Source organism: Stylophora pistillata, chromosome 4 (assembly GCF_964205215.1).
Source record: "Stylophora pistillata chromosome 4, jaStyPist1.2, whole genome shotgun sequence".
NCBI classification, from domain to species: Eukaryota; Metazoa; Cnidaria; class Anthozoa; order Scleractinia; family Pocilloporidae; genus Stylophora; species Stylophora pistillata.
The window spans coordinates 38488058-38504650 of NC_142522.1; the positions used below are offsets into that span (position 1 = coordinate 38488058).

The 16593-nt window shown below is 39.2% G+C and overlaps 1 protein-coding gene and 1 pseudogene across 1 annotated transcript; one reads left to right on the plus strand and one right to left on the minus strand.

The window, feature by feature from the left end:
- Nucleotides 1-1837: 1837 nt before the first annotated feature.
- LOC148733637 (uncharacterized) lies at nucleotides 1838-4254 on the minus strand (annotated as a pseudogene).
- LOC148733638 (low affinity immunoglobulin epsilon Fc receptor-like) lies at nucleotides 3952-6916 on the plus strand. Its single transcript, XM_088756452.1, has 3 exons — nucleotides 3952-4534; nucleotides 4781-4947; nucleotides 5461-6916. Exons 2-3 carry the CDS (start codon nucleotides 4801-4803, stop codon nucleotides 5728-5730), a joined length of 417 nt encoding a protein of 138 aa, XP_088612578.1. The 5' UTR covers nucleotides 3952-4534; nucleotides 4781-4800; the 3' UTR covers nucleotides 5731-6916.
- The last annotated feature ends 9677 nt before the right edge of the window (nucleotides 6917-16593 follow it).

Genomic DNA, 16593 nt, shown 5'->3' on the forward strand with positions numbered 1-16593 from the left:
TGTTCTAGGCAGAATACTGGTCATACCGTGTTTATATTAAACTATGGCAAGTTCGGTCACAATGAGATCATTTACAAGTATTTTCTGCCCACCAAGCCTTGTTGGTGTTGACAATGCAATTTTCAAGCGGCAAGCTATTTTTTAATGAAGATCCGCAAATTCTGCACGTCATGATTATCAAGGAAAACTCTAATTTAATTCATGATTGCATTGATTTTTCGTTAAGCATTGAAAAAGAAGAAAATAAAACACAAAATTTAGCTTCATCACCGTGCCATGTCTCCTTTTCAGTGCATGTTAGCTTTTGTTTTCCATAAGGAGACACTCGTTTCTCCTTAACTTTCCCCTGTTCTGATAAGCTGATTACTTAGAGTTTGGTCTGCGAAAACGATTAATTAAAGGGGGCCCTATAACGAACACCTAAACCCAAGATGTGTCCCAGCTTGACAATATATTAATAATACTAATAATAAATTTTATTTATATAGCGCACATATCCTGTGCTCAAGGCGCTTTAAAATGTTTATATAAGATACAATATACTAAGCTAAAAGTAAATACAATAATACAATATATCAAGCTACATAGTAATAGATATAATTCTATTGTAAATATGATTCTAAAATGCGTAAGACTGTAGGCAAACTTTAAAATAACGGGCAATCGTCAACATATTTAGTAAAAAGATAGGTTTTCAGTCTATTCTTAAAGTTTCCAACAGTGTTAAGGTTACGTAGGTCATATGGTAAACTGTTGCAAAGTCTTGGGGCCAGGTTCAAAAATGCTCTATCCCCATAAGTTTTTATATATGACCTAGGTTCTTTCAATAACAAATTTGAAACAGATCTAAGTGATCTGGAGTACTGTCTGTACTGGAATTTCTCTCTTAAATCTAGATCTATAATAGACAGGTAACCAATGGAGTTCCTGTAACACTGGTGTGATATGGTCGTATTTACGTCCTTGGCACACCACTCTGGCTGCAGTATTCTGGACACATTGCAACCTCTGTGACTGATACTTAGGCAAGCCAAATAAAAGTGAGTTACAATAGTCCAATTTAGATGTAACAAACGCATGAACTATAGTAGCAGCAGATTTTGGATATGTTGCGCAAATGGTAGAACGACGACTTACAAGCACTGGACAGATGAGCATTAAACGACATAGTGTCATCGAATATCACACCCAAACTTCTGGCTGAGGAAGACAAAGGAACATTTTCAGACCCGACCCGCAAAGATTGAACGAGCGGCGGTGCCCGAAATTTAGAATGAAACAGCATGATTTCGGTTTTATCATGATTAAGCTTAAGCTCGTTCAAATTCATCCAGTTACAAATAGATGTAATACATTCCTCAATTTTAGACTTTGCTAAGTCAACCTCCTGCGTTTTAAAAGAAAAACACAATTGGTTATCATCAGCATACATGTGGTAATCAAGACCATGTGATTGTATAACCTCAGCAAGTGGTGCGGTGTAGAGTAAGTATAATACTGGTCCCATCACAGATCCTTGTGGAATACCAACTGTAAGTTCCCGTAGTGTAGATTTTTTGCTATTTACACTGACAAGCCGGGTTCTGCTAGAGAGATATGATCGAAACCATTCCAAAACTGTGCCTTGGATACCAAAATTAATTTGGAGTCTAGACAACAAGCGGGAATGATTAACTGTATCAAACGCTGCCGATAGATCTAAAAGTACCAGAAAGACGTTTTCACGTCAACCTAAAGATAGCATTATGTCTTCCGTGATGGTAAGAAGGGTTGTCTCAGTACTATGCCATGCTTTATAAGCAGATTGTAATGGTTCATGCAAGTTGTTGTTGATTAACTATTTGTTTAGCTGAAGATATGCAGACTTTTCAATCAATTTAGATGGAAACTTCAAGTTTGATACTGGACGAAAATTTGTAAACAACTCGAGGTCAGCATCAGGCTTTTTTAGTAATGGTGTTAATAGGGCTACCTTCAAGTTATCTGGCTGGTTACGTCAGTAGACAGAGATAAGTTCATGATCTTTTTGAAAACAGGAATTAGTTTACAATAGTATTATTTCATGATAGTAGCCGACAATGGGTCTAATGTACATGATTTGATTTTAGACCTTGTGTTTAAGGAGGCTGGATATAGTTTTTTTGGGGCGCGCAGACTGGGTTCTAATTAACCCGGGACTTTTAAAAAGTTGCAAAAAAAAAAAAAAAAAAAACACAAACAAATAAACATGGCCACCGCGCTTAGGCCAAAATTATTTTTTCATCTGCCTAGTACACTATGTTTTACGCTTATAGGTAGACTGCCTACACTTTCTTCTAACTTTATTAGTAGTGTGTTTCAAAAACGGAAAGCTACAACACTCTCAAGTGACCAAAATACGCGTAAATCCGGCCGCAAACACGATCGCGATCGTCGGAGCTATTTTCCCATATCGTGGCTGGTTTCCGGAACACTAAATAGGTGCTACCTACATGCAATATCAGCAGCTATGCTTCTCGAGTCAACAAGTCACTGTCAAAACTGTGAATGGTGAGAGAACTTTGCTCAAAGAGAATGTTCCAGTACACTCCTGAGCGAATGTCTTCAATCTTTTACCACTTTCCTTTCCAGCAGTACGCATTGTCACACCGTTTTAATTGGCCACAATTCTTCTGTGTTCGACACTCCTTCACTCCTACGATGTGCTGGAAATTCAAATAAAGAAATATTATCGTCGAAGAACATGTTTTTCGCGGATAGCCTTCCACCCATCAAAACACTCGCCAAAGGTAGTAACGCTCTTCTCAATCCTCACGGAAAACCATGTAAAAGCAATCTCCCTTCTGTGTATCAAGCTGTTTTTTATGAATATTTCAACGCACACGATGCTTTGGAAGATGTACGTGCCCTCCACTGTGTCCTCTTTCAATCCCCGTTGCAGCTAACAAGCGCTGATATCGTAAACAACAGCAATGTAAAATCCACCTCCCTCGCTTTCGAAGACATGGAATTTCTTGACGGACGCCACGAACGCATCCAAACTTTCAAAGACAAGCTCTATTCACAGGGCGATAACGAACTCCTCTTCAAAGAAAACATCATTCAGAAAATTGTAGAAAGCGGCCTGTGTTACGATGACTTATTCAAAAGATCTTAACAACAACGGTGGGAAGGAAGCACTTGTCGCCATTCTTAGCAAATCTCCAACCACATCGCGTCGATCAGCTCCACGAGGAACAAAACATCTTGACACTTTGCACAAAATAATCCAGCACTTTGAAGGCAAATAGAGCAGCAGCCATTTCCAGGCGCAATCCACCCAGTAGGTAAACCTCTGTTAGCAAAATAAAGCTCTTTAGAAGAGCACGAAGGACGTTCGGCGAAATAAGACGTCCAAAACCTCGTGGCGTCCGTGGCAAGTGTCGTGGCGTGACACAAATGTTGCGCATGCGCAACTACCCATCTTGTCGAGTCGAAATTTTCGGAAATTTGAAACTTTAGACTGACGTATTTCCGTTGCCGTTCGGTGAATTTTTTTCATTTTTTGCACGTTAACTTTGAACGGCTCTGTACGTGTTTCGCAAAAATTCGAAAAAATTCTGTCAGAGGGAAAAAAAATTAACGATGACTTCTAAAAAAGGCCTCTTTTCCTTAAACTTTCTGACAGAATTTTTTTAAAGTGAACAGTCAAGTAGACGAAGACAGTCAAAGAACGCATGCAAAATCTAAAATAAATTCACCGTCCAGTAATTAAGAAAATTCAAGTCAAGTCTAATTTTGGACCCAGCATTGCAACCCAGCAACGTTGCCATGGCAACGAGTTTTTCAATAGATTTTTAACAAACTGATTCTTCAATAATATCTTTATTTCAGGGGAAAATGTGACCTCGATTCGTTAAAGCTAAGCTTCGTAATTTTAGTTTAAATATCTTGCATCAGAAAAGTGAAAAACTATATCCAGCCTCCTTAAGTCTATTATTCCTTCCTCAGTAACAATTTCAAATTCAGTAAAGCAGGAAGAACAGGTTTTCTCTGGAACAGGTAGACTGTGCTGTCCTTGATTCATGTTAGCAAAGCCTCTACGAACGTTGTCAATCTTGGTTGAGAAAAAATCTGCAAAGGAATTAGCCAATTCCTCATCATTCTCTGCTGGCGGATAAAACTTCACATTTTTCTTTTGAAGCAGCTTCTCCACTGTGCGGAAAAGCTTTTTAGAATCATTGGATTTTCTTTGATAATACTCGAGTAATATTCTTCCTTAGCTTTATACAACATTCCATTAACCACCAAACAGGCAACTCTTAGTTGTCTAATTTTGATACACATTTCCTCATTTCTTGACTAATCCAATGTCTGTTTTATTTTCTAGCTATACCCTGTACTAAGCCTCCCCAAACCTTAGTCAAGCGAGCTCAACTGCCAAAGAACACAAAAACTCTCCATCGTAGCGGTGAAACCCTTGACTTTGTATGTCAACCTGGGTACAAAGTCGCAGGAAATGCAACTACAGAGTGTAACGAAGGAAACTGGACTAAGACTGACTTTTATTGTGAAAGTGAGATCATATTAATAAAGTTTATCATATACCCTCTGTGCTGGTGAACACACCTTATGTATGATTTTAAAACCTAAGCCTGCTCGCTTTTGATGACGAAGGAGGGGTGGCAAGAGCATCATAGCTTAAGTTAGCTTAACTACAGACCTGTTAAAACAACTGTTTTAATAATTTTCGGAAATTTAATATTCTCCCATATGTTCGATTATTTTTAACGCAAAACTCTTGGTTTCCGTTTTGATGCAGAGACTTGCTATCCACCTTGGATGGAGCTGAAGAAACGTTGCTACTTGGTGGTAGAGGCACAAGCCCGCCGATGGGTTAACGCACGGGACCAGTTTTTGAAACTCAACACACAGATGGTGATCATTTCCTCAGAGGAGGAAAATGAATTTGTCAAACACCTTGCTCAGGTATTGGCTTTGACGAACGTTAAGAGGTGAAAAAGGAACAGTGTCCTTTGCGTGCAATACAAATTCCAGGCCGCTCATTTCAGTGTTCTTTTCTTCAAAATCAACGTGAACTGAAAGCACATCGGAAAAGAAAGCGTTTTTCATGTAACTAATCCTTTTTTTACTATGATCACTACCACAGGAGCCGAAACCTGTTATCATGTACACATACTAATTCAATTAAGGTAGTGCTTTATCCAAGGCGCCAACCTTTGATGGAGTTAATTCGGTCAAAATAAGATATCAGGGAGGAGTAAAAGCAAAAAGTTACGGAAAACGAGTTATTTTCAAACACGGCCGTACTGTGATAAAAAAATTCTTTATTTTGAACTAAGCTATCTTTCTAAGAAAGTTATAATCTTAGCTGAGGATAATCGCCTGTTGGATACATATAATAGTTTCCGAACTCTGTGTCTCTATCTTAGCTTAAGTATCCACAAACATGACCCCGAATGGCATAAATATCAATTTCAGGTTTATCTCAGAGAAAAAAGATGGACCCGAGCTCAGATGTGGCTCGGGCTGAGGAAGATGCACGCCATTGGTAACTTTCTATGGGTTGATGGGAGTCCCTTAAAGGGATACACAAACTGGGTCCCTGGAGAACCAAACAACGCAAGAGGTCAAGAGTTGTGTACCGAGATGCTGGTCGCTGGTAAATACCGGTTGGGCAAGTGGAATGATCTGAAATGCCACGCAGCCCGTCACAAACCAATCACAGTTTGCGAGAGACCTCTTCAATAGGGAGAGTAGAATTAATAATGTAGTAACTTCCCAAAATTCCTTAGATATGCTTAGCTGATTGGCCCATTAGCTGTGTTATGCTTAAAACAAGAAATTTTCATTAAACGGGAAGATTCATAGCCATGGAAGTGTATGTGTATGACATATTAATAGCCGATTCATCCTGGTGTTGGGAAAGAAAACTAAGTTACTATGTGTTTTGTGAAAATAACTGGTTGATCATCTCTTACTCTCTTTACAGCTTTATCTTAATTTTCATTTCAATTTATGTCCTCTAGATCTCTCACTGTCAGATCTTGGTTTAGATCTTACAATAAGTTGTAACATACTTCCTCTTATCGTTAATTCGGTATGGAACATTGTTAACCGGCTTTCTTTTACAACACTTTTCGTTATTTTCCTTGTTTTTAGGCCATTTTTTTCTTCATATGTATTATGCAATTACCTTCAGGTGGGCTGATATCTGTAATGGAACTTTCTTATAGTTTCTTTTCCTATATTTCGATCGTTGGTCATTACTTTAGCTTATTTTCATACCAAACTCACGATCGGAGAAGTGTGTGTTCTTTAGCTTTGATTTAAGTGCAGTTTAGCACTTTAATTGGAAGTAGCTGCGCTAATAACCCATTTTTGGTTTTTATCTTCCTCTTGAAATTTTTTTTAAGCGCTTTCGTTTCAAGAACACTTGCCTTCTCGATCTTAGAAGAGAAAGAGGCTTTCCGGAGTGTTTTTCCTTTCTTCTCCAACTTTTCGGTCAATTCTTAATTCATTTAGATATCTTCAGCATCACTTTCCTCCAAAGTTCATTTTTAACAGGTTTCTTTTAGTTTTGACTAAGTTTATTTTACTTTTTCTCAGTTTATTTTACTTTTGCCAGATCTTAACTCGAACAGTCCGTAAAACAGGAAAGAAGGTCACTGTAAAGAGTAAAAGTTTGCGAATGGAAAAGGGCCTTTTTTTGATGCAAGATCTTTTCTAGTGAGATTAGATGGGTGTTACGTAGCAAGAGAATATGAACTGTTTATATTCTCTTTTACATAGTGAACGACGTACATAGTTTGACAGCTTAGCTACTGTCATCTTGGCATAGTGGGAACGGTTGTTCCAGAGAAGATTGAATTTGAGACTGAAGTTAGCAGTTGTAAGTAAGTTAAGAGTCTGTTCAATAAAGAGAGTTCAACTAAAAGAGGGTTCAATAAGACTGACATATTCCTTCAGAAATATTTTGAAGCTTTCAAATAATTACACGTTTCCTGGTCGATAATGAAATTGGCTGTATGAAAGTTCTGACAAAGGAAACGAAAAGAGTCACCCACACACAGTGAACATAAAACAAGTGATCAGATACAAAATGAAATTTATGACTCTATTGTTGAGGACTCACAAGCGCCATCGCCTGCGGACCGTCTACGTGATAGGCTCGGTAAGATGACTTTTAATGTTTGATTTAGTATTAGGTATGTTTTGATACCTATTTATTTATTTATATATATATATATATATATATATATATATATATAGGAAGTCTGCAAGTCGATTTTCGCGTGGAACAGTGCTCAATACGTTGAAGCAGAGCAGAATAAATATTATGAGAGGAAAAAAGGACGTAACTACATTTCCCGACAAGCCTGTTTCGTGAATCGCTTCACTCTTCAGGGGTTTCACAGGCTTGTCGGGAAATGTAGTTACGTCCTTTTTTCCTCTCATAATATTTATATATATATATATATATATATATATATATATATATATATATAAGCGACATAGGCAACGTAGGATCCAGGACAGTGCTCGACAATGAAGGAGCGATTATAGAAGGAAATGGACTACTCAAGTTACGCACATATGGATTTTAATACAGCCTGTTATAGCTTATATAGCTCCTATTTTGTTGAGCATTGTGTGACCGAAGATTCAAATATGGAACGTGTGGCGTTCCACTACTCAACGAAAAACATTCCTTTGGCATCAAGAAGGGAATTCACAAAGCAACTGATTGAAAAGACCGAACAATTTTTGCGCCGCATGAGATGGAAAGCATTCCACTTTTTGAACCCAGGACAAGCGGGAGAGAAAGAAACTTTCGGCTTCAAGACAAACAACTGCCTGTCGGTCATCGAAGAGCTGCGCGACTTTGAGGACGGCATGCAACGATTAATCCAAAGCGTCCAATTCAAGAATACGAAATGCCAGTTTCAGAAAAAACTGAATGAAGATATCAAGTTGATTAAAAACGAAAATCGCTTATTCGTTAAAGCGGACAAATCTACCAATTTTTACAAGCTAGAGGCCACGAAGTATAATCAACTCCTGAACGACAACATCACCAAAACATACAAGAAAGCTGACGGCAAGCAGCTCAGAAAAACTGACGCCTCAGCCAAAGCAATCACGAAGAAACTAGGTATTGACGACCGGGTCGAAGTTACCGCCCAGAGAGAAGCGTTCGTAACACTTAAAGACCGTAAAGACAATTTCTTAAACCGACCCACTTGTCGCTTGATCAACCCATCAAAACAGGATATTGGAAAAATAAGCAAGAAAATTCTCGAAAATATTAACCAGAAACTTGTGAATGCAACAGGCGTTAATCAATGGAAGAACACATCCTCTGTGCTGCAGTGGTTCAAAAACTTACCAAATAAATGCGAATCTGCTTTCATCAGCTTCGATGTTGTAGAATTCTACCCCTCAATAACGAAAGATCTACTCGGACGTGCCCTCGACTTCGCGTCTAACTACACGAACATCTCCCCAGATGATCGCCAAATCGTCCTACTTGCTAAGGAATCACTACGATTTAGCAATGAGACCTCTTGGCAGAAGAAAAATTCCAACGGCCTTTTCGACGTCACCATGGGAAGTTACGATGCAGTGGAGACATGTGAACATCGGACTTTACCGTGACGACGGCCTTGCAGTCATAAACCAGACACCTTAAAAAACTGGAGAGAATTAAGAAACAGATTTGCACGATATTTGCCCAAAACAACCTTAGAATTACCATCGAGGCAAACAAGAAAATCATCAACATTCTCGATGTAACGCTCGACCTGATAACCGGCAGATTCGGACCCTATTCCAAACCAGCAACTACCCCTCTATACGTACACAGCAAGTCTAACCACCCACCTTGCATACTACGAAACATCCCCGAAGCAGTTAATAAAAGACTTCCTGAAATCTCCTCCGACGAAGACATGTTTAACAAAGCCGCACCTCCCTACCAAGACGCGTTACACAAGAGTGGCTACACATACAAGCTGCACTTCACTGAACCGGAACCGCACCAACCGCAATACCAAACCAAAAGGCGAAGAAACATAATTTGGTTTAACCCACCATTTAACAGAAACGTCCAGACCAACATTGGCGGAGCGTTTATTAACCTTATTGACAAGTGCTTTCCAGTCACCCACGAACTGAGGAAAATTTTCAATAGAAGCACCATTAAACTGAGCTACTCATGCACACCCAATATGAAACAGATCATAGACGGGCATAACAAAACCACAATCAGGAACGCAAAAATGCCAGAAGAAAGCCGCCCCCAAATATTGTGCAACTGCAGAGACGAAAACGAATGCCCTTTAGGAGGGAAATGTTTGCAAAGCGAGGTTGTCGACCAAGCCACAGTCGCTACCAGGGGAGAAACTGAAACGTACGTTGGCCTCACAGCGACAGATTTTAAGACTAGATGGCGCAACCACCGAATGTCGTTCAACCACGAGAGACGGCGAAATGACACGGAGCTGAGCAAGTACCTGTGGAAACTCAAGGAGAAGAGGGAAGACTATTCGATTTCATGGAGAATTATTGCTAGGGCAAGAGCATATTCCATTGCCACAAAACGTTGCAATTTATGCCTCACTGAGAAATTAATTATTTTGTCTTGTCCACATGAAGCCTCTTTAAACAAGCGAAGTGAGGTAATATCCAATTGTAGACATTGGCGAAAATATATTCTCAGGTATTCGTAACGCTATTATCGGCGCGCACACGGTTTTCACGATTTGAATTTTTTAAACAATGTCATGTGATCACGTTGCTGAGTTAGAGTTAACCGTCACGATGCCTCAGTGTGTATAGAGTTTGACTGATGAGTGGATCAACTTTTGTTGGTCTACGAAACAGGCTGTATTAAAATCCATATGTGCGTAACTTGAGTAGTCCATTTGCTTCTAGTACTGAAATCTTTCACACTGAACATGTTTCTGAGTTTAAACGTACTGAAGACTAACTTAATATGTAAATCAGTTCTACAATAACGTTTGAGTAGTTGTCTTAACTTAGTCTGAGCGATGTTCGAAACAGTGCACACTGTTTCGACCTATGTGGGTCTCATCAGTGCAGTGCAGACACTGGGCCAAGCTCTGGAATAAACCATTGCCTGGGCGCTACACTTGTGGGACCAAGTGCAGACACGTTGCCATGCGAGAGTGCTCAAATCACAACTAAGGTGATGAGCTTCGCTCAAAAAAGAAACAACAACTTTGAGTTTAAATTTACAAGACATGTTTCGACATTCTCGTGTCATCTTCAGTTGCAAATGAGCATTTAACTGTTGTACATTTGAATTTAAATTAGGGTACGTTACAAACTACGTGTCAGTGCTTACGTTACATTTGAATGTTAAAAACGCGAAAGATGTAAATAGCGCGCTTGACTAGATCAAAAAATAAATAGATAAATAAAAAATAAATAAATAAATGTAATAATAATAAAAATAAATTAAAATACCAAGGAACAACATCATTAAAAGGAAAGAGACAATTCTAGATGTTTCAATTGCTGATTAAGGATAGGTTTTTCCCACTTAATATGCAATGCCTCTGATCTTAATTTGGTATTTTGAAGGGGCAGAATCTAAGATCGTGAAACATTCATTATCACAAGAGTCAAGACAGGCCCTTGATGATTGCAGGTTCTTGTAAATATGCGAAGTTTTGTCCGACAAGAGGTGCTCACGAACTCGTGTACAAATGTGGTGAGTGGTCTCACCAATATAACTGACATTACAGCCAGCACATGAAAATTTATATATGACACGCGAACGTAGACCCAGCGGTACTGAATCTTTCACACTGAACATGTTTCTGAGTTTAAACGTACTGAAGACTAACTTAATATGTAAATCAGTTCTACAATAACGTTTGAGTAGTTGTCTTAACTTAGTCTGAGCGATGTTCGAAAACCGACCAACGTAGGGAAGTTTATAATAGTGCGCAGAAGGTTTACCGGAGTTAGAAGAGGCGTTCTGCCCTGTAGGAGGATTCTTTTTCTTCGCTAGATACCTGTAAATGATCTTGTCTATGACCCAAGATGGAAAACAATTTTTCCGTAGCAAGAAAATAAGTTTCTTGACATCTAGATGAAAACCAACCCAGGAATTATTGATCTTATATGTTCTGTCAATCAACGTTCTGACTAAAGCTAAAATAATTAGTAAGAAGGCCAGTAAACGTCTTCTTGCGATATACACTAGTGACGATGGATGTATAATTGTTGTCTAACAATATGTCTAGAAACGATAATTTCTTATCAATTTCCTTTTCCATTGTGAAACGGATACTAGGATGCCTGGCGTTGATATAATCAAAGAACACGAGCGCGTCCTCCTCGCTATTGAACAAACAAAAGGTGTCATCAACATAGCGTCTGTAGAACAGAACTTCAGAGAATGAATAGTTATCTAGCCAGTTTTTTTCATGATGTCCCATAAAGAGGTTTGCAAGTACTGGAGCAAGTGGGGACCCCATGGCAACCCCATCTATTTGATCATAAAACACACCCTTAAACAAGAAACCAGTCTCAGCTGTTGCGAAGGTAAAAAGTGTTTTTAGGTCAGCGGCGTTTATCTTAAGACCAGAGTTACCTTGATAAATGTATCTGATCGCCAGATCAATACATTCATCAAGAGGTATACTAGTGAACAGACTCTCAACATCGAAAGATACCATGAACTTCCCTGAGGTTGATAACTGGTTGATTTCATGTACAAAAGAAAACGTGTCGCGGACGTTGTATTCACGCGGGACATGTGGCACTAGAAGATTACAAAGGAACTTAGATAAATTGTAATTGTTGGTACCTATTGAAGATACTATGGGTCGAAAAGGAGGTGTTTCATTAGGCTGCCGAGCCTTGTGCATTTTAGGTAGCCCATAAAACCTGGCTGGTTGAGAACCAGTTGGATAGATTCTCTCATAGGTATCTTTGTCTAAGTGGCCCTTATTTTTAAGCGCTCTTAAAAAACGTTGTAATTTACCCTCTCTTTGTAATGTAGGATCGTTATCATTAACTTTAAACTTAGAAGTGTCACTGATAATGGAAAAAATACCCTCTTCGTAGGCTTTCCTGTCCATGACAACTAAGCCATTTCCTTTGTCAGGCTTCAGTATTACAATGTCCTTGTTAAACAACAAACATATGAAACATATGTATGAACTGCGGTTATGAGACGTATATGTGAACGATCCTTCGCAGTAAAGCACTATTTGAGCAATAGTGAAAATTTCAGGCCTGCACGGGATTCGAACCACTGACCTCTGCGATACTAGTGCAGCGCTCTACCAATTGAGCTAACAAGCCAACTGGGAGCAGGCCATCAAATTAATTCGACATAAACCCGTAGATGATAAATCAAACAACAACAAACATATGAAACATATGTATGAACTGCGGTTATGAGACGTATATGTGAACGATCCTTCGCAGTAAAGCACTATTTGAGCACTATTTGAGCTCAATTGGTAGAGTGCTGCACTAGTATCGCAGAGGTCAGTGGTTCGAATCCCGTGCAGGCCTGAAATTTTTTTCAGGTGATTTTCACTATTGCTCAAATAGTGCTTTACTGCGAAGGATCGTTCACATATACGTCTCATAACCGCAGTTCATACATATGTTTCATATGTTTGTTGTTGTTTGATTTATCATCTACGGGTTTATGTCGAATTAATTTGATGGCCTGCTCCCAGTTGGCTTGTTAGCTCAATTGGTAGAGCGCTGCACTAGTATCGCAGAGGTCAGTGGTTCGAATCCCGTGCAGGCCTGAAATTTTTTTCAGGTCTGATTTTCACTATTGCTCAAATAGTGCTTTACTGCGAAGGATCGTTCACATATATAAATGTCCTTGTTCTTCCTCAAATCCTTTAGTATCCTACATTTCTTTAAGTCCGCTGCAGCAAGGTTGGTGTGAAGAAACGTACGAATGGGCCAGATGAGAAAGGTCTGCGACTAGTTTTCCCTTTAGCTTCCTGTCGAGTAGATTTCTGACCATGGTGCGATTAATCAGCTCAAAACAAGAGAAGACATCCGTTTTGCTAATGTACCTCTTGTCGGACAAAACTTCGCATATTTACAAGCACCTGCAATCATCAAGGGCCTGTCTTGACTCTTGTGATACTGAATGTTTCACGATCTTAGATTCTGCCCCTTCAAAATACCAAATTAAGATCAAAGAGGCATTGCATATTAAGTGGGAAAAACCCATCCTTAATCAACAATTGAAACACCTAGAATTGTCTCTTTCCTTTTAATGATGTTGTTCCTTGGTCTTTTAATTTATTTTTGTTATTATTACATTTATTTATTTATTTTTTATTTATCTATTTATTTTTTGATCTAGTCAAGCGCGCGCTATTTACATCTTTCGCGTTTTTAACATTCAAATGTAACGTAAGCACTGACACGTAGTTTGTAACGTACCCTAATTTAAATTCAAATGTACAACAGTTAAATGCTCATTTGCAACTGAAGATGACATGAGAATGTCGAAACATGTCTTGTAAATTTAAACTCAAAGTTGTTGTTTCTTTTTTGAGAGTTATTGTCACTCTGCTGTCTTTACGTCCTTTTAATATATATTACCAAAAGGACGTAAAGACAGCAGAGTGACAATAACTCTCAAAAAAGAGACAACAACTTTGAGTTTAAATTTACAAGACATGTTTCGACATTCTCATGTCATCTTCAGTTGCAAATGAGCATTTAACTGTTGTACATTTGAATTTAAATTAAGGAACGTTACAAATTACGTGTCAGGGCTTACGTTACATTTGAATGTAAAAACGCGAAACATGTAAATAGCGCACGCTTGACTAGATCAAAAAAATAATTAAATAAATATAATAATAATAAAAATAAATTAAAATACCAAGGAACAACATCATTAAAAGGAAAGAGCCAATTCTAGGTGTTTCAATTGTTGATTAAGGATGGGTTTTTCCCACTTAATATGCAATGCCTCTTTGATCTTAATTTGGTATTTTGAAGGGGCAGAATCTAAGATCGTGAAACATTCAGTATCACAAGAGTCAAGACAAGCCCTTGATGATTGCAGGTGCTTGTAAATATGCGAAGTTTTGTCCGACAAGAGGTGCTCACGAACTCGTGTACAAATGTGGCGAGTGGTCTCACCAATATAACTGACATTACAGCCAGCACATGAAAATTTATATATGACACGCGAACGTAGACCTAGCGGTACTGAATCTTTCACACTGAACATGTTTCTGAGTTTAAACGTACTGAAGACTAACTTAAGATCTAAATCAGCTCTACAATAACGTTTGGGTAGTTATTTGACCGCTCAACCGTTAATGGCGACTCATACGCTTCAAGAGCTGCTCGCACTTCTGATATTACAAGTGAAACAAGACCGCCACAAATACGGTTTCCCGAAAACAGCATGCCTCAAAGGCCGAAATCTGCCTTCTTTATGTCAAACAAGAATACAAGCGCCCGCACTGTGTTTGATGCTTTTGCCGAGTGTAATGTCTCTCCGACCGACATTCAGTGTTTACAACGTAAACACAACGGTGAAGTTGTGGTCACCTTCAAATCTATTTCCGCCAAAGAACAGTTCCTGCGCCTAAATTCTCTCAACATTGATTCCGAACCTTTCGCCCTTCAAGACATCGACAAACAGCTCACTTTCCTAACTATCTACGACGCTCCTTTCGAACTTTCTGACCTTGCAATAATTAAACGCCTTACGCCCTATTGTGAAGTCATTCATTTTAGCCGAGGAAAACACTCGTACGCGCCCAACATTTATAATGGTCTCCGACATTACAGAGTCCGTACCATTAAGCCCATCCCCAGTTTTCTTCGTTTTGGGAAGTACCAGATTTTTATTAAATACAACGGTCAGAACCCAACCTGCCGAAAATGCAATCGTCCAGACCATTTCAGCAACGCTTGCACAAACAAAATTTGCTTCAATTGCGAAGGTGTTGGCCACAAAGCCCGTGATTGTTCACGCCCCTTGTTGTGCTGTATTTGTAAGCAGAAAGGTCACTTTGGCGTGAACTGCGAATACTCCTGGGTGTTCCCAACAATTCATGGCACTCACACTGACGAAAACCAAGATGTAAATATTGACGAAGAAATAGACGAAAACCTCCCTCTCGCCTCTGTTCTCCTGCCGCCAAAATCATCCATCAACGAAAATTGTACGCAAAATCCTCCACCATTCAACGACGAAAATTGTGCGCAAAATCCTCCACCATCCGCCGACATCTGTACGCAAGATCCTCCATCCACTCCACCGCCCTACGATTCAACGAGACTCAGCCACCCTCTCAACCTGAACAGTCTGAGCAACATTCTCAACCCGAACAGCCTTCGCAACAATCTCAACCTGAACAGCAACACTCTCAACCCGAACTGCCCTCGCACAATCTCTCTGAACAATCTTCTCAACCGTCATCCGTCTCTTCTGATTTCCCGATTCTGGATCCTCATGGTTTCATTGCTCCCACACCCATCAAGCCGTTATCCCGTAGCACACCTGCTCGCTTGCCTGATCTGTCTCTTGCCTGCACTCGTAAACCTACTACACCTACGCTCACCATTGGAAAGCCACGCTCGTCGATACCTGTTCCTACCACAGCCTCGTCTCATCCACTGTATAACCCTGAAACCGAAAATGATATGGAAACCACTCACGATCTCAAAAGAAAATCATCCGATGTATCTCCAAGTCGAAAGGAAACTACCCCCACGGAAAAGAATAAAGGGAAAAAAAAGACACTCTAAAAAGTCCAAGTAAGTTTTAATTTTTTTAAGTGAGTCTTTTTTCCAAGTTCCTTCAAACTCTTAACTATTAATGCAAGGGGGCTAGCAAACCCCCTTACCTACAATTTCTTGTTTGATTTGATCGAGAAGTCCAACTGTGATGTCTGTTTTGTACAAGAAACGTTAATTCATTCTGAATCTACTATCAAATCTCTATCCCGTAGATGACTGGGCCGTAGTTTTTGGTCCTCTGCCTCCGGGAAACAGGGTGGTGTCGTCACCTTGATTTCTTCGAAATGCTCAAACGAAATCGTATCTTGGAATAAGGACTCACAAGGTCGTATTGTCAGTGTTTTGATCAGGTGCAACGACTTTAATATTAATGTAGTCAATATCTACGCTCCTACCAATCCTACCGAACGGAAAATTTTTTTTGTTTCGATTCACGAATTTTTTATTCCCTCCTCTGCGACTATCGATAAATTTGGTGGGAATATCTCTATACACAAAGACTACGAATCTTTAAAAAGTGATTTCGCGCTTTCAGATGTTTGGCGAAATTTGCATCCAAGATCAAGAGAATTTACGTGGTTTAATTCCATACGGTCAATTGGGAGTAGACTTGACAAGTTTTTTATTTCGAAAGATTTATTATCACCTAACTTTAAGTGTGACAGTCGCCCTTGTTCGATATCAGACCGCGATTTTGTTTTCCTTACCTTTGATATTCCCACCGCTGTAAAACGCGGTCCAGGCGTTTGGTGTTTTAACAACTCTCTTTTGAACGATAAGGATTTTTGCGTTACTATAGAGAAACCAATTATGATATTGTACGTTTTTGAT